This window comes from Gigantopelta aegis, chromosome 14 (assembly GCF_016097555.1).
Source record: "Gigantopelta aegis isolate Gae_Host chromosome 14, Gae_host_genome, whole genome shotgun sequence".
Taxonomy (NCBI): Eukaryota; Metazoa; Mollusca; class Gastropoda; order Neomphalida; family Peltospiridae; genus Gigantopelta; species Gigantopelta aegis.
Genome location: NC_054712.1, coordinates 26848091 through 26874324, shown reverse-complemented (window position 1 = coordinate 26874324; position 26234 = coordinate 26848091). Strand labels below are relative to the sequence as shown.

General features: G+C 35.4%; 1 protein-coding gene across 1 annotated transcript in view; it reads left to right on the top strand.

Moving 5' to 3' along the window:
* Window positions 1-4129: 4129 nt before the first annotated feature.
* Window positions 4130-26234, top strand: part of LOC121389163 — a 31832-nt gene continuing 9727 nt past the window's right edge. Inside the window, exons 1-17 of the mRNA XM_041520771.1 lie at window positions 4130-4141; window positions 4601-4709; window positions 5129-5315; window positions 7936-8176; window positions 8886-9066; window positions 12271-12411; window positions 13014-13185; window positions 13674-13913; window positions 14930-15117; window positions 15468-15674; window positions 16570-16695; window positions 18716-18859; window positions 20276-20422; window positions 22260-22511; window positions 22738-23010; window positions 24833-25072; window positions 25461-25664. Of these exons, the coding sequence (XP_041376705.1) occupies window positions 4130-4141; window positions 4601-4709; window positions 5129-5315; window positions 7936-8176; window positions 8886-9066; window positions 12271-12411; window positions 13014-13185; window positions 13674-13913; window positions 14930-15117; window positions 15468-15674; window positions 16570-16695; window positions 18716-18859; window positions 20276-20422; window positions 22260-22511; window positions 22738-23010; window positions 24833-25072; window positions 25461-25664 (3064 nt within the window). The remainder of the gene's footprint in view (window positions 4142-4600; window positions 4710-5128; window positions 5316-7935; window positions 8177-8885; window positions 9067-12270; window positions 12412-13013; window positions 13186-13673; window positions 13914-14929; window positions 15118-15467; window positions 15675-16569; window positions 16696-18715; window positions 18860-20275; window positions 20423-22259; window positions 22512-22737; window positions 23011-24832; window positions 25073-25460; window positions 25665-26234) is intronic.

Sequence of the window (26234 nt, the reverse complement as noted above, 5' to 3'; positions counted from 1 at the left end):
TATTCTGTTTATTTCTGTCACTGGGGTAGTGGCTATGGTGATTAGGATAGTATGCAGGTTTTTTTTCAATACACATCACTCAGACCACCCATACATGCACATCTCTTAATTACTGTAAATCATACAATTTATTAATACAAGCAAGATATTAATGTGAATTAATTATTATTTGACACATTGTATTCTTAACCAATGTCACCACCAAGAATTAAAAACCCAGACATTTTTATAAAAATAAGCATTTTAGTACACGTACCTGCCCAAATCCGTTGCTTTTTTCAGTATAAGTAGCCACTGTGGTAGCAGTGGGTTTCCACTTTCTCTCAACCAAGTGCTGATACTAAATAGCTGTAATTTAAAATGTGCTAAGACATTGAATAAATAGTACTTTTTCTTTAATTAATCCATTATAAAATCTGAGACGGAGAACAGCATTCCTATAAGGAATAACTGTTCATATTTAATAACATCTAATTTTAAGTGTTTAAATTTCAGGAATGTGTTTTGGGCGGATCAAGGATCGAAGAAAATTGAGAGATCCTGGTTGGATGGCAGTAACAGACGTATTCTGGTAGACAAACATCTTCATTGGCCAAATCAGCTTGCTATTAGCTACTCAACAAGGTATGTGTTCAGGTTTTCACTAAAGTAAAACAACAAAAACAAAAATTTAGTATGATTTTGAATTATTTTAATACCATTATTATAAAACTTACCATATTATACCAATTACTTTTTAAAATACTTATTTTCACATCATGTTAAAAAAAATATATAATAGTATTAAAATAATTATTTTGAATTAAATTTAATTGTAATGCTAAAAAGTTTATTTCTGTCATGAAATAATTATTATTTTCTTTGTGATGAATTAAAATTAAGTTTGTGATGAAATACAATTATTTCATTTGTGAAATAAATGATAAATAATAGTTACTCATTATTCTTCATTTGCTGGTATTATATATCCTTTTCCAAATATTTATTTTTTTAGAAAACTTTACTGGGTTGACCAACGAACACAGAATATTATGTCATGTGACCTAGAAGGCCAGGTAGTCAGCACTGAACAGGACTTGTCCGATAAGATCGGTAGTGATCCTGTGTTTGGCCTTGTTGTCATTGGCAACACAGCTATTTTTAGCACATGGTTTAGTGCAACAGTGCAGTCTACACTTGTTGCAACAAGGATTCCATTTTGGAAAGAGGAGACAACTCTGATGGGAAGTCGCGAGCTCTTCAGTCTGGTAGCCACAGCTCCATCTATGCAACCACCCAGTGAGTACAAGATGGTTTTTAAAATGGCGAGATTATTTTTAAATACATGTATTTGAGATTTGCAATTTGCAATTAGAAAATTCACTGACCATGCCTGAAAATTCACTGACTATGCCTAAAAATTCATTTGCCCAATTTTAACCATAGTTAAAGAAAAATGAATAAATAAAGTAAATAAAATTGTACCGATAATGTTTTTCCTTTTATGGGTTTTTTTCAATGGCGATCAGGCTTAGTCAAAGTAAATATTTGTAATTATTATCCATATGGTTCAACATAACCGAGTTGACAATAATCATACGAAGCACACATGTAATAACAAGTGTAATGACGTAATGTTTGAAATATGACGTCATTTCGTCATCTTCTTCTAGTTGTGGGTGAAACATTTTTAGTTGGGTCTTGTTATTCATAAAGAAAACAACAATAATAATAATAGGATAATAAAGAAATTATTACACTCGCGTGTGAGTCATACTGATTTTACGAAACTTGTGTCAGGATTCATGTATTACCCTCGCTCAATCTCGGGCAATAAAAAAATCCTGACACTTGTTTTATAAAACCAGTACGACAAACAAACTCATATAATAATCTCTATATCATTGACCCTTTGGCATGTCAGTAAGTGACAAAATTTGTAAGGCAGGAACACACAAAACTATTTCAGTAACTTCAGTCAGCTGACAAACTATTTTGGTGCCAAGTTGCCCGTCTTTTAAGGGATCGTATGAATTAACACTAACCCAATAAACAACAACATTGTTAATGGATCACACCACTAATGCAGCCAATCAGTAGCTTGTAGATATGATCACACCACTATTGCAGCCAATCAGTGGCTTTAGGGTGGGATCACACTATTATTGCAGCCAATCAGTGGCTTTAGGGTGGGATCACACTATTATTACAGCCAATCAGTGGCTTTAGGATGGGATCACACTATTATTGCAGCCAATCAGTGGCTTTAGGGGAGGATCACACTATTATTGTGGGATCACACTATTATTGCAGCCAGTCAGCAGCTTTAGGGTGGGATCACACTATTCTTGAAGCCAATTAGTGACTTTAGGGTGGGATCACACTATTATTGAAGCCAATCGGTGGCTTGGTAGGTGAGATCTCACCACTATTGCAGCCAATCAGTGGCTTGTAGGAGGGATCACATTACATTTGCAGCCAATCATCAGCTTTTTCTGTAAAAATTTAGTTTTCAGTGAAAAGAGTGGCCCTTTTTTTTTCTTTTCTTTTTTATTGGAATCAGATTTTGAAATCCATATCACATAGTTGGTACAAATCAGCAGATTTAGTTTATTATTATAATACTGTGTTATTTATCTGTAGGTTTCCACCCTTGTGGCATGGATGACCGTGGTGGCTGCTCCCACCTGTGCCTACCAACCCGCGGTACCTCGTATAGGTGTGCCTGTCCAACATTTGGTGGCCTTGCTCTTAGTTTCAATGCAAAAAGCTGTGAAGGTATGTATCAGGTGTTACTGGATAATAACTCAAATATTACATAAAAAAACCTAAAATGTAATTAAAATTGGTTTATGAAGTTAAATTGAATATTATTAGAAGAAAACTGACATATTATTAGAAGATAATTGAAATTTGTCATGAAGAAAACTAAAATATTAATTAGTGTTTAGGTTTATGAATTTACCTTGAATATTACTAGAAAAAAACTGCAATTTCCTGGAGGGGGGAATGGAAATGCAACTTGAAAAAAACTTAAATATTACTAGATGATGTAACTGAAATATTTTACTTGCAAATTATTTGTTTCTGAAGATGAACTTGCAGAAAAGTTAAACATTGTCAGATATTTTCTCATTAAAAGAACACTATTAACAATGTTTGTATTTGGCTTTTTGTTAATTATGCTGTAGATAAATGTGAAGAAGTTGAAATATTGCTAGAAAGTTTTGAAATATTGAATGAAATTGAAATATTGTTGGAAGAAAACAAAAACTATTACTAGTCTATAATTGATATATATTTATTATCTTCATAGTGCCAAGTGAACTGTTATTTTTCACCCTGCGAGATTCTGGAGATATTGGATTTATCTCGCTGACTGGGGCCCAGTCTCCAGATTTAACCCTGGCAGGTCGTAGCTCCAGCCCAAGTGCAGTTACATATGATCCTATTGAACAGGTAAAATACACTTCAGAGCCAGGGCAGATGCGGTACATAGCCCAGTGGTAAAGTGCTCGCTTGATGCATAGTCAGTCTAGGATTGATCTCAGTCGGTGGGCCCATTAGGCTATTTCTCATTCCAGTGAGTGCACCACGACTGGTATATCAAAGGCTGTGGTATGTACTATGCTGTCTGTGGGATAGTGCATATATAAAAGACCACTTGCTACTAATGAAAAAATATACCGGGTTTCCTCTCTAAGACTATATGTCAGAATTACCAAATGTTTGATATCCAATAGCTGATCATTAATAAATCAGTGTGCTCTAGTGATGTCGTTAAACAAGACAAACATTTTATTTCAACTTATTTTCATGCTTAAATCCAATTAAACTGTCCTGAGCACATACATCAGCTATCTGGGCTGTGTGTCCAGGACAGTGGGTTAGTTGTTAGTGGTTAGTGAGAGAGAAGAGGGTGTAGTGGTCTTACACTTACCCACTGAGTCATTAGAACTTGCTCTGAGTGGGAGCCGGTACCGGGCTGCGAACCCAGTACCTACCAGCCTTATGTCCGATGGCTTAACCACGACACCACTATGATGTAATTCATGATGGTTGTATTAAAATGTTTTGTTTATAAACACTGGATGTTTTTATACTTGTAGATAATGCATATTGTAGAAATATTTTTTTATGTATCTAGATCATGAATGGTACAGTAAAAATATTTTATGTTTGTAATTCATGAATGTTAAAGTAAATTATTATTTTTTTACAATGTTTTAGTAAAATGTTTTTTTGTAGAATATTTTGTTCAGTATCACATCACGATTTGCTACACAAGTTTCAGATATCGCTACACAATTTTTAAATATTAAACAGTAGTTTTTCAATTGATTAGAAATATTGCTAATAAAAAATTTGAAAACAAAATGTTCTCTGGATAATAATGTTATATTACAACATTTTATGTTTGTAGTAAAATACTTTTTATGTTTTTAAGTCAGGAATGTCATAGTATGAATATTTTTTGTCTATAGCTTGTGAATGTTACAATTAAAAATCTTTTAAAAGCTTTTAATCATAAATAATATGGTAAAAATTAATTCCTGTTATAGTAAATTTGATTTCTTGTTTGCATATCATGAATTAACAGTAAAAATGTTTTTGTTTGTAGATTGTGTACTGGAGTGATGTGAAGGAAAATAACATTTATCGTGCCAATCTGGATGGATCAGAGAAAGAAATATTTCTCAACTGTAGCCATGGTATTGGCATTGTAGATGGTATGAGATTCTTTTTTTTAACCAAAAGTATTTCGGTTTAGCAGATGTTTCAGTTTGTGTATGTCTGTGTGTATTTAATTGGATGTTCTAGGAATTTTGATATATTTATTATTCAAAACTGAATACTAACCTAAAATCAGCAAAAATATATACAGTTGATAAAGAATTTATTTATCCTTCTGATCATAAAATTTGAAATATGATATGCATATGCATGCAGACATACAGACTAGCATTTTAATTTCTTTTGGGTTTTTTACCACTATCCTAATCAAATTTTCCTTTTTATTCGATTTGTAAGTTTTTTTCATCATTATCATTTCATAAGTATAAATGATAGTTAAAGATGTATCCATTCTTACAACAATAATTTTTTTTTAAATTAATTATGTAAATGAATGTTTCTCTATTTGCCTTAGGTTTGGCTGTTGACTGGGTTGCTAGGCGACTATATTTCACCAACATGGGACAGTCTGCACCTGGTCTGGATGGGGCAGTGTACTCTTGGCATCGAATTGAGGTCATCAGTCTTGACGGACGTGTAAGAAAAACCGTCATCACAGATGTAGAGCGACCTCGTGGCCTTGACCTTGATATCAGGAATGGGTAAGAATCTGGACATTAGATCAGCTAAAAGCCACTAGTTTGATTTTTATTTTAGACTGAATATATGATTATTTTGTTTGTTGGTGAGAATGACTCGGTGAGGAAAGATTACAGATTGTTGTTCTGGAGATTATATTTATTTTAAGCAGACTTCTTGGGGAATCTAAAACTGCACTTTTTTAAGGGAGGTTGCTGCTCAGTACAGATCAGTTTAATGATTTTGAAGAATACTAAAGTGGTCTCTTAAGACAGGTGCAAGGGGCAGAATGTAGCTTATTGGTAGAGTGGTTGATTGACATGTAATGGGTCGCAAGATCGATTACTTGTGATGAACCTGGGTTTTTTTTTGTTATCATTGTCTCTCATTCACAACTGATATATCAAAGACCAATGTCTCTCATCCACAACTGATATATCAAAGACCAATGTCTCTCATCCACAACTGATATCAGTGTTCTAGCTAGGATTTTGATGGGGCAGGGTGCTAATTTAATTGTAGGGCATTTTTAACGCGAAAATCTTTTTTTGAGGCAAGTGCTGGATATGATCGAATTTTTTACATTCATAAATATCATATATGTAGACATATCCATGCTGGTTTTAATTTACAAAACATTTTTGGAGGGAGGGGGGCAATCAATTTCTAAACCCAAATTTATTATTCTTGAATTTGGATGTTTGATGAAACAGTACATTCATCACTGTATGCAATATTATTGTACTAATGTACTAAATATAGACACTATTAAAAAAATCTTGTTCCAGCCAGGGCAACACGACTGGAATGTGCCGTGGTATGTGCTATCCTGTCTGTGGGATGGTGTATATATAAACGATGAAACTAATGGAAAAAAGTAGCAGTTTTTTTCTCTAAGACTAAATTTCAAAATTACCAAATGTTTGACATCCAATAGCCAATTATTAATAAATCAGTATGCTCTAGTGGTGTCGTTAAATAAAATCAAACTTTAACTATTAAAATGTTTTACAAAAGGTTGGATCACCTAAAAAATCATATTCTTTTTTTTATTATATATAGTATTTATACCATTTAATATCATGCCCAAATGTAATTTAAACTAAATAAATAAATGAAATAATTAAAAGAAATCAAGAAATGAAAAAAAGAAAATGATTAGAAATAAATAAAAAGAAACAAAGAAATAAAAGAACAAACAAATAAAAAAATGGACATAAGGATATATTTGTAACAAGTTGCTCACTGCATTTAAAAACGGCTATTACTGCATGTCAAGGTCTAGATAGATTTCATTAAATAGCTTTTGCAGACATGCTTTTAACAAAACACAGTTATGCCTTCATAGACCAAATAACCAGTATTGCTAGTTTACTCTGTGCCATATTATAAAGATGCAGTCAATGTGTCATTGATAAGGACTACTGACATCAGTTAAAACTATATGTATCTTGGTCTGGGTATTTGCAAAGGCAAAAATTACTTTCAAAAATTTACTTATCAAAATAAATTTCGCATTTGACGTTCTGTCGAAGTTTATCATGATGGTCTACTTTCAACTAGGTGTTTGCTAGGTGGTGTGTGGTTATGTGCGTGACGGTGTGAGGATTACTTCGCATTCAAGCTTTGTAAGACCGCTCGTCTGCAGTCATATCGACTAACAATAGAAAAGAAAAAAACATATCACGTTACTGCAGTCTGCTTTCACAACTGTGGCCAAACAATGTATTGTCAAACATTTCTTAATTGGGAATTCAGACTCGTAACAACACTGTACATGCTTTGAGAGGAAAGCAAGATTTTGTATTTTTGTTTGACAATAAATTAGGGCTGGGCGGCGATAATCAGGGGTGGTACGGAGACAAACACGGCAGGGTGGCACAAAACGGGGGCAGGCGCAGCGCCCCTCTATTTATTGCTAGCTAGAACACTGGATATATCAAAGACCAATGTCTCTTATCCACAACTGATATATCAAAGACCAATGTCTCTCATCCACAACTGATATATCAAAGACCAATGTATGTGTTGTCCAGTGTATGGGAAACTGCAAATAAAAGATCCTTTGCTGCTATTCTGTAGAATTACCCTATCTAGCGGCATCAGGTTTTGTCTGTTAAGTATAGAAAAACCCGCATGTTGGACACTACATAGTGATGATTTTAAATAAGCTAAGGTGTCATTAAACAAATATTCCTTTCCTTAACACAGGCACATACTTAATAAACATGACCACAAGTATATTAAAAGATCATGAATAGTTAGATAATCCAAACAAGCAACCAAAGGAATTTCAGAAATTGCATATTACTGTTTTAAAATATTGGGGAAGAACCAGTGACTATGAATGTTCAAATGTTTAATATTATTTACTCCAACTTTTAAATTATTTGTTTTATATGTTCCATTATATGATGCTAGGTGTTATTTTGTAACCTGCCTCATGCATGTATTACATCCAATAGCCAATATATTTTTCATGATGGAGTGTTGTTAAACATTCATTCATTCATTCATTCATTCATGACATCTCTTGATGCTAATAAGATGGATTGAATTGAAATGAAATAGACCTTTTTAGGTCCAAGATATTTTAACCTGCTCTTTTGTAAATATATCTTAATTTGACCTTTGACCTTGCAGGTTTCTGTTTTATGGAGACTGGGGCAAGCATCCGAAGATTGTCCAGACTCTGCTGGATGGTTCGGACGAGACGGTCATACTAAACTCGGGACTCAGCAATCCGAATGGCCTGACTTTCTACAATGGTCGACTGTACGTAGCCGACTCCAACTTCAACAACCTGACATCTTCTCCACACCTCATGGTCTATGATGTGGCTAAGTCAAGCTGGGAACAGCTCAAGCTCAGTGCTAATGTGTCGGTAAGTGCTGTGGTGTATCAAAAATCAGGGTTGGAGGAGGGGAATTTAGCTCACTGTTGAAAGTTACACCCTGACACATGTAATAGACTATTCTGTGGTTACTATAAGTAGCCCAGCTTAAAATTTTGAACTGTCTTCAACAACTAGATATTACCAGTAAATGTAAAAATAATAAAACAAATTGGGTTCATGGTGTCAAAGATCATGTGAAAGTATTACTTTCTGCTTGTTAACTTTCAAATGTTTAGCATATAATAAAATTAATTTATTTATTCAAGACCTTTTAAAAAAAAGCTATTTGGATTTTTTCTCTCTCTCAGAACCTTTTAAAAATGGGTGGTGTCCCAAATTATGTTAAAGTTCAATGACCTAGGTGAAATAGAAGCCTAAAATTTTAGTTCAAAGGTTTATCACTAACTAGGCTACTATAAGTGTGCCAGATTTCATTGAAATCTGTGCTCAAGACCAAGCCACTGGCCATGCCAGAGGCAGGTCCTAGGGTGGATATGCCTAAACCGTGAATGGGTGTAGGCATGATAAACTATTTGGATTGGATTGAAATTTGTGAGGGTGTGTTCTGAAAGTGATTAATATGACACTGAATGTACACGAGTCTTCAATAGTGTACTAGGGTTGTATTAAATATTAGTTCATCTTCCTTTACCCTGTTGTTTGGTGGATTTGGATTTATTTTATTTTGTGTTTACAGTTGCCCATGGGCCTTGCAGTGAGAGGAGATACACTGTACTACACAGACTGGGTCTCCATATCAGGGCCCAAACAGGGATACCTCAAGTCCTATGATCTTCGATTTGGTGTGGATAACAGTGTAATCTTAAGTGGTCAGAGACCTACTGGGCTATATTATACACCCCTGGCCAGGAGACAAGGTAATTAAAATACATATTGATATATATGGTATATGCACTTATGGAATATTAAACAAGTTTCTATGAATGTCAGTATGTAACCAAATGTGTTAATAATTATACATGTTAGCTGGTAGCATGTTTATACATGTTTTGTCAGTATGTAACCACACATTTATACATCTTTTGTCAGTATGTAACCACATGTGTTTATACATGTTTTGTCAATATATAACCACGTGTTTATACATGTTTTGTCAATATATAACCATATGTGTTTATACATGTTTTGTCAATATATAACCACGTGTTTATACATGTTTTGTCAATATATAACCACATGTGTTTATACATGTTTTGTCAGTATGTAACCGCATGTGTTTATACATGTTTTGTCAATATATAACCATATGTGTTTATACATGTTTTGTCAGTATGTAACCACATGTGTTTGTACATGTTTTGTCAATATGTAACCATACATGTTTATACATGTTTTGTCAGTATGTAACCGCATGTGTTTATACATGTTTTGTCAATATATAACCATATGTGTTTATACATGTTTTGTCAGTATGTAACCACATGTGTTTATACATGTTTTGTCAATATGTAACCATACATGTTTATACAGTGAAACCCCTCAAAACCGGACCCTCAGTAAACCGGAATTCCCTCAAAACTGGAGGTTTTACACGGTCCCGTGATTTGCGTATCTTTTAAAACTAAAATTTACCCCCTCTAAACCGCACCGGACGAAATTATCCGGTCCCATTTTGTTCTTTTAGTGCAAATTTTACCTCAGAAAATGGACGGTCACACCAATGTCAATCATTACTGCATTACTTCTATTTTGAATACCCACTCAGCCGAGGACGTGATTGCGTACACAGAGCTTATTACATGTGCACATGCTCGATTCTCGATCTCCGAGACCGATATTATTTTTTTTAAACATATGTTTGCCGCTCCCACTTCTGTCATTCATGTCGGTCCAAAGCATGTGTTTGTTTTCATTATTTGCGGGGGGGGGGGGGGGGGGGGAGGGAAGGAGGATGTGATTTTTGGCGGTGAATCTGCACATGTTTATTTGTCTACATCATGATCAATAAACTGATGCGGATTTTGATTCTCAAGACTTGAACCGGTCCCAAATTTAATAAAACAAATGGTCACTTGCATGCACCACTGCACTAGGCTAGACATTCGTTCAAATTCGCGGAGTCGGTCACGAGATTGAACAGTCGTTAACAATGACACCAATCTTGGTGAGAAAGCTATCAAGGCATTACACTCTAATTAAAACAAAGGACCCAGAGATTGCAATCATTGTCCTGTCTCGGTGGAAGTGTCGTTGCAATCAACACCTGTGTACAGAGGCCTGTCGGATCGAGTGTCAAAGAATCCCGACAAAATTGCAAGAGGCCTTTGTGAAGTGAACACTGCTTTAAAATAACATAAAATCTACTGAAATAATCTATAAATGTATTTATTGCGAACTATTCAATGTAGTGTATCTAATAATTATAAAGGTCTTGAAAATTATAAATGGTTTCAGCCTCTTGTTTTTGTTTTTGTTATGATAACTTGAGCCGGTAGAGGTCAAGTGATTGGTCAGCCAATCAGAGATGTCGTTAGTAATCAGTTAGTCTAAACATGTGCTAGATGAAGCTGTCAAAAGCCTGAATGGTGTCATACCTGCTCCTTGTGAGTGTTTTGTACAATAAATTAAATTGAAATTACTGAATGTCGTTAGTAATCAGTAAGTCTAAACATGTACTAGATGAAGCTGTCAAAAGCCTGAATGGTGTCATACCTGCTCCTTGTGAGTGTTTTGTACAATAAATTGAATTGAAATTACTGAATACTCGTACTTTATATACATATAACTTATATTAATTTTTATTTATTTATTCCACTGGGCTAAATGTACACAATTAGATTTTATTTTTTTTGCCGATGTGATCAAACGGACAAACGTTTCTTTCTTTTCTTCATGTTTAGATGTTTTTCCATTCGTGATTACTATATCAGTAGAGAACACCAACCAACAAACGGTTTACCACAATACTAAAACCTCTGTAAACCGGATACTTCTCAAAACCGGACTTTTTTCTTGGTACTATGGCTGTCCGGTTTTGAGAGGTTTCACTGTACATGTTTTGTCAGTGTGTAACCACATGTGTTTATACATGTTTTGTCAGTATGTAACCACGTGTGTTTATACATGTTTTGTCAGTGTGTAACCGCGTGTGTTTATACATGTTTTTTCAGTGTGTAACTGCATGTGTTTATACATGTTTTGTCAGTGTGTAACCACATGTGTTTATACATGTTTTGTCAGTGTGTAACCGCATGTGTTTATACATGTTTTGTCAGTGTGTAACAGCGTGTGTTTATACATGTTTTGTCAGTGTGTAACCGCGTGTGTTTATACATGTTTTTTCAGTGTGTAACTGCGTGTGTTTATACATGTTTTGTCAGTGTGTAACCACATGTGTTTATACATGTTTTGTCAGTGTGTAACCACATGTGTTTATACATGTTTTGTCAATATATAACCACGTGTTTATACATGTTTTGTCAATATATAACCACATGTGTTTATACATGTTTTGTCAGTATATAACCATATGTGTTTATACATGTTTTGTCAGTATGTAACCACATGTGTTTGTACATGTTTTGTCAATATGTAACCATACATGTTTATACATGTTTTGTCAGTGTGTAACAGCGTGTGTTTATACATGTTTTGTCAGTGTGTAACCGCGTGTGTTTATACATGTTTTGTCAGTATGTAACCGCATGTGTTTATACATGTTTTGTCAGTGTGTAACCAATGTGTTTATACATGTTTTGTCAGTGTGTAACCACATGTGTTTATACATGTTTTGTCAGTGTGTAATCACATGTGTTTATACATGTTTTGTCAGTGTGTAACCACATGTGTTTATACATGTTTTGTCAGTATGTAACCACATGTGTTTATACATGTTTTGTCAGTATGTAACCACATGTATTTATACATGTTTTGTCAATATATAACCATATGTGTTTATACATGTTTTGTCAGTATGTTACTACATGTTTATACATGTTTTGTCAGTATGTTACTACATATTTATACATGCTTTGTCAGTATGTAAACACACCTGTTTTTACATGTTTGTCAAAATGGTTTGTTTCATATGACCTGACAGATGTATATATTTGTGTTGTTAGAGTCCTCCGATGTGTCCTGTAACTCGGCAATCTGTAGCAGTGAGTGTGTACGAATTCCATCGTCACCAGCCAGCCCATTCACCTGTCAGTGTCCGGACCAGTCAGCCAGGATTCTGTCCAGCAACAAGGCGTCATGCGAACGTGAGTAGTAGACACTTCAGTGTCTTTCAAAACTAAATGGCTCTTTGGAAAGATAGTCTTCGGTGTTCTAGTTTAAATTTGAATCTGAACACCCCTAGAAATTCTGTCCTGGGTAAATATTGTTGTGTAGAATATGCATCAGTGCTATGTGTATTGTCTAGCCGATGCCTCACAAGAGGCTCTGGCTAGTGAAATATGAATCCCTCACTTGTCCATGTCAATATAAACATCTGGTAAATTTCACATTCAGATCCTGGTTGACATAAATCATTTTGTTTTGTAAATTTCAAATCCAGAATGGATCACTTACCTGTCCTGGTATTATAAATAAGATTGTTTTTTGTAGATTTCAGATTCAGAAACTTTCACTTGTTTTTCATGATCAACATAAAAAAAAAAAAAGTGTCTATTTCAGATCCAGAAAGTTTCTGTTATCTTTCCTGGTCAACATAAAATGTCTGTAGATTTGGATCCAAAAACATTCACTAATCTGTCCTGGTCAATATAAATAAGATTTTTTTTTAAGATTTCAGATCCAAATATTTTAACTAGTCTGTCCATCCTGGTCAGCACAAATCAAAGTTTTTTATTTTTCATTTCAGGTCCAGAAAACTTCCTACTATTTGCCGACTTGAACACACTGAAGCTGTTGAGTCTGGACCCCGAGTCTGAGGAAGGGACACACACACTGCTGTACAGTGACATCAAGAGTAACTTTGTTGCCACAACGTACGACGAACAGACAGATACAATCTACTGGACAGATCTCGCAAAGTAGGTGGATGTGACTAGCATTTTAGGGTAGCAATTTTGTCACCATTTAATCACATCAACTATGCTGCTTACAGATTATTGTCATCCAATTAACAGTTAAAGTTTGTTTTTTCCATGTGTGTGTGTCTGTCTGTTTGTGTGTGGGTGGGTATGGGTTTTGGTGTGGGTGTGTATAGTAGGACCTAAAAAAGTAAATGTTTTGGGCTCAAATATATGAAGGGTCCTCGAGAATAACCTGTGATGTCACATTTTAAGTAAGGTGGTATTTTAAAAAGGTAAACCCTACCCCATCATTAACCTTCTGATTTTCTGGATTAATTTTTGACAAAAAAAACAAAACGAGGGAGTACAAATTTTAAACTTTTACTCAGATATTTTTACTTTAAAAAAGTATTCAGAAGGTTAAGAGATGTTCCTTTTTTAGTGCTTTGAGCCTTGAAAGGATATCAGCACGTAAATGTAGTTTAAAATATGTTTTGCCTTTTTAGGAAAGCAATTCTGTCGTCCCCGTTTAACGACATTGAGCCAGCGGTGGTGATAGAGACCGATCACTTCATCGATGGTCTGACGGTGGACACTGACCGACAGCGGCTCTTCTGGACCGGCTACATCCACAACGGCACTGGGATCATCGCCAGGATGAACCTACAGCGAGGACGGTCATCATATAAAGAAATCCTCACAGATCTCCGGAAACCAAGGGCCATCTTGCTGTGGTCAAAGAAGAAGTGAGTTCAAAATGATTATGTAATCTCTCCGTAGGTGAGCTGCTGATTCCTGTTAGTGTTCTGCATATATATCGGAACAACTGATTTTATTAGGGCTCGACCAGTCCAATTAGAGCAGATTATAGGTTTTGTCTCTGTCTTTCTGTCTGTCGAACATACATGGTTTTCCAGACTTTTGTTTTGTAATGCCTCAAGATATTGAGCTTTATCATGTATTGTTACAGATCAAGTTTGACTTGTGTAGCGATTTACCCATTTTTCACAGAGTTATGGCCCTTGATTCAGTTTGACTTTCGTGGCGATTTACCCATTTTTCCAAGTTATGGCCCTTGAACATAGGAGATACGAAAATTTGTTGGGCCTGGTAGGGAACATGTATTACTTAAAGCAATACTCAGAATGCTTGTTTTATTTTAACTTCAAATATTCATCCTTACACCCTTTTATTGAAGCATGATGTCATGGGCATACATTTCAGCTATCTGGGTTGTTTATCCAGAACAGGCCTTAATGGTTAGTTTACAGTGGTTAATGAGGGAGAAGTTGGGGTAGTTTCTTACACCTCTCTACTGAGCCATTAAAACTCACTTTGGGTGTGAGCTGGTACTGGGAATATATTTACTTTTACATTACATTACATTACATTACATTACATTACGTTACATTATGTTACATTACATTACGTTGCATTACGTTACATTACATTACGTTACATTACATTACGTTACATTACATTATGCTATATTACGTTACGTTACGTTACGTTACATTACATTACATTACATTACGTTACATTATACTATATTACATTACATTACATTATGTTACATTATATTATGTTACATTATATTATGTTACATTACATTATGTTACATTATATTATGTTATGTTACAGTACTTTATGCTATGTCCATCACTTTGTGTCACATCATGACACGTCATGTCATATCATGTCACATCACATCATATTCTTAGTATGTTAGATTCCATTGCAGTGATGTATTGTTACATTACAGGTGGCTATTCTGGACTGAGTATGGCAGCAAGGATTCGCCGCCCAGTGTTCGAAGATGTCGATCTAACGGAAAACACCAGAAGGTGATCATGTCATCCCGACTGTTCTGGCCAAATGCACTGACCAGTCAGGACGAAGTTCTCTATGTGGGGGATGGCTCCGGCAAAGTGTTTTCTATGAAATATGATGGTACGCATGTTTTTTTTATATGTCATTCCATATCTTGTATTTCCCATCTAGATCACAAAATATATATTTTTTTTTTTTGTTTTAAGTGTTTCAAATGAATAAATGTGTGTATGTTTGTTTTTATTTTACCTTGATTTTGATCGGAGCAGGTATACCGGTATACTGAAAACCATAAAAGAAAATACATACCTCTAAATTTCTCATCATTTTCATTGCAGATACCAATGTTATTTGTGAAATGTACATGTCACCAAATTGTACTATGGTGTATAGTTGCAAAAATACCCAAATATGTTGCAGTATTAGTCCGTTTTACATTGTGTACTAACAGAGCTGGTCTTTACTTCCAGGCTCTAATCAGAAAGAACTGACATTCCTTGCCGACTCCGTCTTTCATATCTACGGTATGGTCGTCTTCCACAACGTACTCTTCTACTCGGACTGGTACACTCACAGCATCTACATGGTCGACATGATAACTGGAGAACAGGAAACAATGGCCTCTCACCTGTCCCGACCAACAAGTGTTGTTATCTACCACCCGGCAGATCTCTCAGGTTAGTATTGTTATTATCTACTACCCAGCAGATCTCTCAGGTTGTAGTGTTGTTATATACCACCCGACAGATCTCTCAGGTTAGTATTGTCATTATCTACCACCCGACAGATCTCTCGGGTTAGTATTGTTGTTATTTACCACCAGGCAGATCTCTCAGGTTAATATTTGTTCATTATCTATCACTTGGCAGATCTCTCAGGTTGTAGTGTTGTTATCTACCACCCGACAGATCTCTCAGGTTAGTATTGTCGTTATCTACCACCCGACAGATCTCTCAGGTTAGTATTGTCGTTATCTACTACCATACAGATCACATAATAGTATTGCAGCAAATGTTAAAGGTGCAGGGTCTAGCTCAGTTGGTAGAGCGCTCGCCTGAGGTGCTTGGATCATAGGATTGAATCCCTTCAGTGGAGCCATTCTCCGGGTTTTGTTCCTATTCCTATATCTAGTACCCCATGACTGGTATATATTAAATGCTGTGGTATGTACTGTCCAATCTGTAGCAAAGTGTAAATAAAATATCCCTTGTAGCTAATGGAAAAAGTTTGCAGGTTTCCTCTGAAGAGTATGTGTGAGAATTACCAATGGTTTGACAACAAATATTAATGTGCTCTAGTGGTGTTGTCAAACAAAACAACCTTTACCTTTTGCTGCAAGTGTTGGTGGTCTGATTCAAAACATTAATTATGTTTTATGCATTGGCATCATTGTATCACTAGATGTCATGGTATGTGTTGTGCTGTCTGTGATAAAGTGCATATAAAAGATCCCTTGCTGCTAATGAAAAAAAAATTGGGGGTTTCCTTGAAAACTATGTCAGAATTAACAAATGTGCTCTAGTGGTGTAGTCTTGAAACCAAAACAAACTTTGAACTTTGCTTACTTTGCAGTTCACAACCAGTGCAAAGAAGGAAGGCAGAAGTGTAATGACACGTGTGTTGCTGTTCCTCGGTCCTACCACTGTACATGTCCTGTGGGGTCGAAGCTCGCGTCCGACGGAACCAGCTGTATTCAAAGTAAGTTCAACGTACATGTATCAGCAGGGATTTATCTAGGATGTATCACCAGGGTCCCACATCCGATGGGATTGGGAAAATTAGTGGGAATAAAGACCAGCCTCGGTGGTGTTGTGGTTAAGCCATCTGACATAAGGCTGGTAGGTACAGGGTTTGAAACCCAGTACTGGCTCCCACCCAGAGCAAGTTTTTAATGACAATGGGTAGATGTAAGATCATTACACCCTCTTCTTTCTCACTAACCACTAACCAACTAACAACTATAGATAGCTGAGGTGTGTACGCAGGACAGCGTGCTTGAACATTAATTGGATATAAACACAAAAATAAGTGAAAGAAAGAAAGTGGGAGTAAATCATATTTAGGATATGTTTTCAGGCCACTGAATGATGCAGTACACCACTGTTAAATTAATTTATTAGAACAGACATAATTAAAAATATATATTGGGAATTTTTAGTGCAGAAATTGGGAATTTTCAGTGCCACTTTCTTTTGGGAAGGGGCCCATGTTTGGACCCACAGAATGCCTGGATAAATCCCTGTTTTGGTTGGATTTTTATTAATAGCTACAGTGAGACCAGTGTTTAAGCTAAACACCTGGTACCAAAGTGGGTGTTTAGCAGGGATCACACTGGAAATATTTTAGTGTGAGCCAATTTTTTCATTTTTCATTGAAAATTATTAAAATGTGTTTTCATTAGCCAAATACTAAATATTTAAAGCCACTTTGTAAAACAATTAGCAGTTGGCTCATTTGGCAATGAGTAGGGTGAGCTCTGCATGTACTTGGTTGCACTTTATTAATATCTACAGTCAGACCTGCATTTAAGCAGTCATCTTGTATCAGAGTGGGTTTTTATGACAGATGGGTGTTTAAAGGGATAGACCCTAGTTTCAACCCGTGAAAATTAACACGAAGTTTAGTTAATCTACAAACCTGTAACATATTTGGATAAAGTTACATTTGAGTGAAACATGAGTCTGTGACTTTGAAATGCCCTCTAAAAACAGACAAAAACTCACTCCATAACTGTTACTTCTCAGACACATGTGCATTTTTAAAAATATGAGAAATGCATTTTGTGATATTAAAAACACCAGGATGACCAAAAACACTTCGAATGTACAGAAATGGATAATCTAAACAATAAAATCTAAGTAAAGTATGATTTCAGTTATCAAAAATGGCTCTAATAGTGAAAAAAAAAAATGCCTTAGTGTTTAAAAACTAGGATATGTCCCTTTAATACAGGTCAGTACTGTAGTAGATGATTTGGGAAAACAGTAAAATGGCCTCTTAAATGGTTGGCTGTTAAGACAGCTTAATTTGTATTGAGTTAAATATTTTTGATGAAAAGTAGGGTGGTCACTTAAAACCAGTGACTGTTTAATTGAGGTTAATTTGTACTGTATCAGTTGGTTAAGGAGAATGCCGTATCTTAGACAAGTGGCTACTTAATTGAGGTGGTCACTACAGAAAGACTCATGCCATAAATATATTTTCCTTTTGCCATTAATTCATTGTTATTTGCCATGCATCATTAAAAGAAGATTGAAGATTATCTTGTCTTCTACTTGGTCCAGTGTTAATGGTTTGTTTGTTTGTTTTGTTTAACGACACCACTAGAGCACATTGATTTTTATTAATCATTGGCTATTGGATGTCAAACATTTGGTAATTTTGACATATTGTCTTCGAGAGGAAACCCGCTACATTTTTCCATTAGTAGCAAGGGGTCTTTCATATGCACCATCCCACAGACAGGATAGCATATACCATGGTGTTTGAGCGTTTTATCACTGGGCTACGTCTTGCCCCAGTGTTAATGGTAGTCTGACAGGCCAGTAGTTTTACATATTTTCTGGCGTCTCTCTTTTGAGGACAATAAATATGTTGACAATTGAGATGGTATAGATGAAATAGGACAGTCTCATTAATATTAAATTTGCTAAGACCAGACAGTGAAAGTATTTCTCATGTTTATGTTTGCTGTAAGATTGAACGATTGTGTTTTCAGTGTTGAGTCCGTGGGAGCGAACCGAGGACATGCGTTGTTCTCACAGCTGCGGAAAACATGCTGTCTGTGCTCAACTCATCCCCACACTCAAATATCAATGTGTCTGCAAGGCAGGTTACCATGGTGATGGAAACGAATGCAGAGGTATGAAACTGACTTGGGTATAGATGTGAACATGAATTGATATTAAATGCCTGGTATATTTTACTGTGATTAAATCATTATGTTACAGGCTGGTAGGTGCAGGGTTCATATCTCAGTGCTAGTTAATTGATGTTTGAGTTCAATTAAACATAATATTTGCTATATCAATTAATCTGTAGTGGACTCGGTCCAAACTGGCATCTGTGTAATCCAGATTTTTGGGTAAAGTAGCACAGTAGTTTGGGTGAATTCTGTCTAATCTGGCATTCTGTGTGTACTGGCCTATTCCAAGTAGTGCCACACGACTAGTATATCAAAGGTGATGGTATGTGATGTCCTATCTATGGGAAAGTGCATATAAATGATCTCTGGCTGCTAATGGGAAAATGTAGTGGGTTTCCTCTAAGACTATATTTTAATATGATCAAGTATTTGACATTGAATGGCTGAAGATAGAAAAAGAAATCAATGTGCTCCAGAGGTGATTAAGTAAAAAATACATAATGATTTGTATATATCAGTTCATGTTTGTCTTGTTTAGACAGAGTTTACTGTATATGTAAAAATAATTTAAAATTTGACACAAAAAGGTTATGAATTTTATTTCCTGGTTCAATGCACATAGTCTTGGAAACGTGACATTTTGCTAAATGTATATATAATAAATAAATCATTTTATGTGACATAAAAATTACATTTGTGAAAATCCTGAAATTTATTTATTTATTTATTACCCCAGCAGTCATCCATAATGGGGAAAATATTGTTCTGTTTTTCTCAGTAAGAAATATTCTGCATTGGTGTGACAGACAATACTGTTGGACGATTTGACGCTTATAAACCATTGACCTTGTTAGTACTAAATATGACGTCATCAAGATTTGGCAGATACACAAAATAACGTCTTGTAGTTTAAAGAGTTTGCGTTTATACGGCTCTCTGTTTTTTTTGTTAAATTTGTAATAAAATTTGTAATAAAATGTTATTTTCATACAATTCATTATAGATTTTTTAACAGAATAAATATAACTATAAGTTTTGGAAAATTATCTGTGAATGTGATTAAAATACAACGTTATAGCAATACTTAGAACAATACGTAAAGTGGTTAACATTGATTCTGTATACATGTGCATATATGTATATCGAAAATAAAAGGCTTTTTAAAAAATATGCTGGGTTAATAAATAGAATAACAAAATTTATACCAGTTATTATTAAATTTATGTCCCTCGGGAAAACATTTCATTTCATCACTAGAGTATTTAACTCAGGACATAAACTGGTAACTTATTTACTGTCCTAGATGTATTGCATTAGTCATATCAAGATGAACAATGGTACTTAAGAATGATATTTGACTGATTATTAGACAATATTCGTCTCTCTAAATATTATTTTCATAACTATTTTAAGGGTGTCCCCAAGATTCCTTTAAGCCATTGCTAGGCAATGACTCATGTCAGCCGTGTTCGCGAGACATGACTACCAAAGGTGTAACCATGGCAACTGAATGTGTGTGTGAAGACTCAAATTTGTATCCTGTAAATGGAATATGCACAGGTAACATTTACTTTCAAGAACAGTTTGTAATTGATGTGATGTTTTCTGTTTTATTTGTAAAATAATACATTTGACTATTAAATTGGCATGTGCAATAAAAATAATTTTAGACACATTTTTACTTTTAACCTTCAGACTACTGGATTAATGTTTGACAAAAGACAAAAACAATGTTGAGGGGTACCAATTTATAACTTTTACTCATATATTTTCATTTAAATTTTTTATACATGCATAAAATAAAATTTATATTTTAATAGGTAAGTATTTTTCAAATTTTTATGATATCAGTTATTATTGATTAAAATTAGGCACAAAATAGAAAAAGCTGCATTTGTGACCAGATGTCCAGTATTTATGTCCACTATTCCCAATAACTCGGTTTTTCTGACTGGAAATTTTTGGGAAAACGAACTATGCTTCATATTCCAATATTTCATGATTTTCGTTGTTGTAAACAACAAACTGTCAATTTCAGCACATTTTATACTATGGCTATTTGATGTCTAACATAACCAAATTAATAAAACCTATACGACGCACATGTGTAATGAAAAGTGTAATCATGTGTCCAACCAACAACGTAATTTGGGGGTTTCCTAGTTAAAACATTTTAACATGGTCCTTGTTGTTCATAAAAAAATTAATAAACTAATATGGATAATAAAGACATTATTATACTTGCATGTGAGTCGTGCTGATTTTTTATTAAACTCCTGTATTACCCTTGCTCTAGCTCGGGCCAAGATAAGAATCCTGACACTCATTTCGTAAAATCAGTATAACTCGCAAGCTTGTATAATATACCGACCTCGATGGCTACGTGGTTAGGTCATTGGTCTACAGGCTGGCAGGTACTGGGTTCGGATCCCAGTCGAGGCATGGGATTTGTAACCCAGATACCGACTCCAAACCCAGAGTGAGTGCTCCACAAGGCTCAATGGGTAGGTGTAAACCACTTGCACCGACCAGTGTTCCATAACTGGTTCAACAAAGGTCATGGTTTGTGCTATCCCGCCTGTGGAAAGCACAAATAAAAGATCCCTTGCTGCCTGTCGTAAAAGAGTAGCGGGTTTCCTCTATAAAAAAAAACGGTGTCAGAATAACCATATGTTTGACGTGCAATAGATGAGATAAAAAAATCAATGTGCTCTAGTGGTGTCATTAAATAAAACAAACTTTACTTTACTTTGCTTGTATAATAATTTCTTTTTATTCAATACTTGACCTAGCAGGTGAAAGAGGAAACCTGCTGTAACCACATAGGCTGTTCCTACTAAACAGCCAAGGTGGATGGATTACATGTACAAGATATGGGCAGGACAGCACATACAATGGTCTTTGTTATACCAGCCCTAGGACACTGGCTGCAACAGATAAACTTTGATGGTCCACAGACTGCAATTGAAAAAAGTTTTATCTTACGACACCACTAGAGCACATTGATTAATTTATTGGATGTCAAACATTTGGTAATTCTGACACGTAGTCATCAGAAGAAACCAGCTACATTTTTTCTAATGCAGCAAAAGTTCTTTTATATGTACTTTCCCACAGACAGGAAAGCACATACTATGGCCTTTGTCCAGTTGTGGTGCACTGGTTGGAACGAGAAAAAAACCAATCATCTGAATGCAATGGATTCACCGAGGTGGTTTGATCCTGCGATGCAAGCACCTCGAGCAAGCACTCAACTGACTGAGTTAAATCCCGCTCCCCTGAAGACAATTGAACCCACTGCACCATATTAAATGACTACTTTTTTAGTTTTTTAACAAAAAACATGCTTGAGTTATAAACATTTTAAGAGTTTTTTGTTTTTTTATATTTGTTATAGAAACGACCCCAAAAACAGAAGCATCAACCGTTGTTGTCAAAATCACCACACCAGCGCCAAAATCAAATAATGTTTTCAACCATTCGGGGAACACCGTTCTCTTGGGGTCAGAAGTCACTGTAGGTGATGATGTCATTACAACTTCCAGTGATTATCCCGAGGAGGAAACTGTCACCATGACAACTGAAGTAACCAGCAGTGTTCCATTTCTGATACCTGTTGAAGGAAATGGTGATCAGAAAAAAGCAATTGGTAATTTTTCTGAATGTAACTTCATAGAGCAGGTGTCTTTTTTCCATCTGGTCGGAACTATTTTTCTGTAGGTATCATAAGATCATAGAAATATGAAATTAAAATTAATACATCATAACTAGCATGCAAATATTGGATTATCTTTGATATTAACTTTATGCTTATTTTTTACCATGCAAATAACCAGTAGTTTTTAAATCTTAAATCATCTTACCTTTACTTTCAGGAAAACCTTATTTTGATGGCTGTCCCCATGGCGATGTCATGGTGATGTCATTGTCACCTCAGACGAAGGAAGTAAAGCTTCCAGTGTCGGCATGGGTGGCTCGGGATTCCTATGGTAACCGCCTGCCCATCACGTCCAACTACCCGATCATTGAGGACCAGGTGACCTTGGAGTGGGTGGCCAATGGCCAGGACGGCCAACAGACAGTCGTGTTTCAGGCGGAGGACAACTGGAAGCAGAAGACGACCTGTCAGTTCCAGGTCCTCATTGACGGTATGTGGGTCATTAGTATTTTCAACATACAGTGAAACTCCTCAAAACCGGACGCTCTGTAAACTGGAATTCCCTCAAAATCTGATGGTTTTTGTGATCCTTTTTTAAATATTCATACAGAACAGAAACATCTCTAAACTGGAATTTCCATAACACTTAACTTTTTTCATGGTACCATGAATGTCCGGTTTAGAGCGGTTTCACTGTATATGCTTTCCAGGGCTGGCCAAAAGTACTCGTCCGCTTGCTCCAGACAAGTAAAAAGTTGCTCGGACGAGCAAAATTTACAGTTCAGTAATTCCACCAGGGACCCAAAATTTCCAAACATTGCAATTTTTGTAATTCTGTAGTCTGCAGCAAGCATGCATGCGTACGTGGGTGTGTGTGAGGCCCCTGATTGTTATACCGAGTACCGTATTTGACCGGAAGTAGGCCCACGTCTTTGAATAAGTGCCCCTCCATTTTGAAGGCATTTAAGAAATTAGGCATTTATTTGTAACTCATGGTATTTTATGTTGATGTCCGTGAAGTAAATTGCTGAAAAGTTGAAGAATCAAGAAAAAGCTGTTTAGAACATTACAATCCAGCACATTACTAAAATGGATAAGTAGACTCTTTGTAAAGTTAGTTTTCACTTTATCTATGTGAGCTCGTTCAACACATGTTTGACGTAAAATGAGGTCAGGGAATTTCCACCGCACGGTCGGTTTTTCACTAATGTAGCATTTTGTATTACGAAATTAGGTTGTCCATCTGCAAGTTTTCGCATTTGTTTCCCAATTAAATTGATGTATTAAATATACATGTAGTTAACATTTAATTGACTAAATGTTAAAGAACAGTGAGTAGGCGTGCGTGCAGGAAAATTGGTAACCGGATCAAAGCATTCTCCGACTGAGTCTGTGTGTCGGACTCAAGTTGAGAGTGCCAAAATGCTGGAATTTCTAAGGAAAACTGAGGGTATATTCCCCCTGAAAATTGTGAAAATTAAATGTCCAGAAATGGAATGTTCTGCATCTACAAGTAAAATGTATCTTGAAAAATAGAAGGGTATACTTTTTTTAATATTTAAACTTGTCCGTTATGAACCCTCCCCTTTCAAAAAAACAACAAAACAACCCAGACCCCCCCCCCCCCCCCCCCCCCAATTTTTAAAAAATAATAATGTTATTCATTGTAAAAGCATTTACCCAAAGTAGCATATTTTTGATGATCATTCTAAAGGAAAGTGTTAAAGTTTAAAAAAATCATAAACTCATTTCCAATTTTGCTTCATGTGATTTAAGCTGCTTACATTTTGGGATGAGTTAATGTTTTTGTGGGTAAGTGAAATTTGAAAGTTACTTGCCCGGTGGGCAATTGAAAATTTTAGGATATGACCAGTCCAGCTTTCCATATGTTCAGTTATTGCCCAGGCATATCAAAATTGCCTTTATCAGAATATATAGATTAATACACCTTGGTAACATAGAGAGGAAAATAGTTTCTTTTTGATAGTATGTATAATTAAAATTTTGAAGGTACTTATTACTATATGTGCAGAAATTACATAGGCCTCTCAAAATTACCGTTAATATAAAAATGGATTTATCTTAACATCTGTAATATCCTTTTTGTAACACAAAGAGAAAAATAGTTTTTATTCTTGGTACATGTATACTTAACGTTTTAAAGGTTCCATATATTATCAACTATTGGTTGACCTTGGATCTAGTCCCTGATTTCAAGCCTCATAGTATAGGGTATGTGGTATGATTGGGACCTTGCTAACTTGTCAACAGTAGTCTGTGGTGGCCATTGGTATGAATTATTTATATTACAGATCTGGTTCCGCCAAAGTTCACCTACTGTCCCAGCGATCTGGTCATCAAAACGCAGCGTCACACAGAGCGGGTTCTCTTCCTGAACCCTGTTGCCGTGGACAACGTGGGCATCGCCTCACTGTCGGGCACACACAAATCCGACTCTGAGTTCCAACAAGGGTCGACTCTGGTCAGGTATACGGCCATCGACCGCGCAGGAAACATGGCCACGTGTAACTTCACTGTCACAGTCATACAAGGTAACAACAAAAACATTTATGGATTTTTATTATTTTTATTTTATTATTATTATTATTATTGTTTTACGTTGGGGGGTTTTAAAGATATTTCTAAATAGCTTAATGAAATCAAGTAGGTTTTAAAGAAATATATTTTTCTCAACAGTTTGTTAGATACTACAGTTCTTACAATGTGCATTCTTTGGTTCAAACAAAAACAGTAAGTAAACAAATTGGCTATGGCAGATGGTAGACAGTAGATGTCATCGCCATAATCAGATTGCCACAGCTGTAAAAAGAAGAAAGAAATATTAATCTTTAAAAAATATTGCTGTAGCCTAATTAACTTGCGAAATAATATAAATATACTCAAAATGGTAGCTTTTAATTATCCATTTGAATCTTTCAGAAAAACAATGCAATTTGCCAACGATTAAAAATGGTGCATTTGTCTGTGGCCATGACCCAGCACCGGTAGAAAACTGCTACATTGTGTGTGAGAACGATTTTGTCGTGAACCCGGTTGGTGTGTTCGGCCGATCTTTCAACTGTCTCATTGTTGAGGATGTTGTACGTCTCACTACTCTGATGACTTCACAAGAGCCGTGCTTACGTAAGTTGTAATGTGTGCTGACCTATGTCTTACATTTTAGGTATGGTTTAAGCTGGATCCCCAAAAATTATTAGGAATTAGGCAAACTGAGTTTTAAAATTTGCAGCCAAATTCAATTAGCCAAATATCCAAAGTAGCAGTAGGTCAGCAAAACAGGCATATGATATGATATTCAAAATAACTTTTCAGCAATTTAATAAGGAAAGTTCAAATTGCATTTAATGTGAAATATGAAATATGATTTGTATGTACCTCAAGAACTAGGGTCATTGCTTTTAAAACATGAATACATCACATGAATAGTTTAATTTGTTCTGCACATTCCAAATAAAGTCCAAAGTGTTTATTAGAAGGCAGCAGACAAGAAGTTTTACTGTGCCTGCTGCTTACTATTGCTTACAGTTAAACATCTCACTGCTCTCAGAAAATATAACTGTCTACTTTTCTCAAACAGGATAAACATGCTGAAAATCTAATAATGAACATCCTTAAAATTTAATAATGAACATCCTTAAAATCTAATAATGAATATACTTAAAATGAATATACTTAAAATCTAATAATGAACAT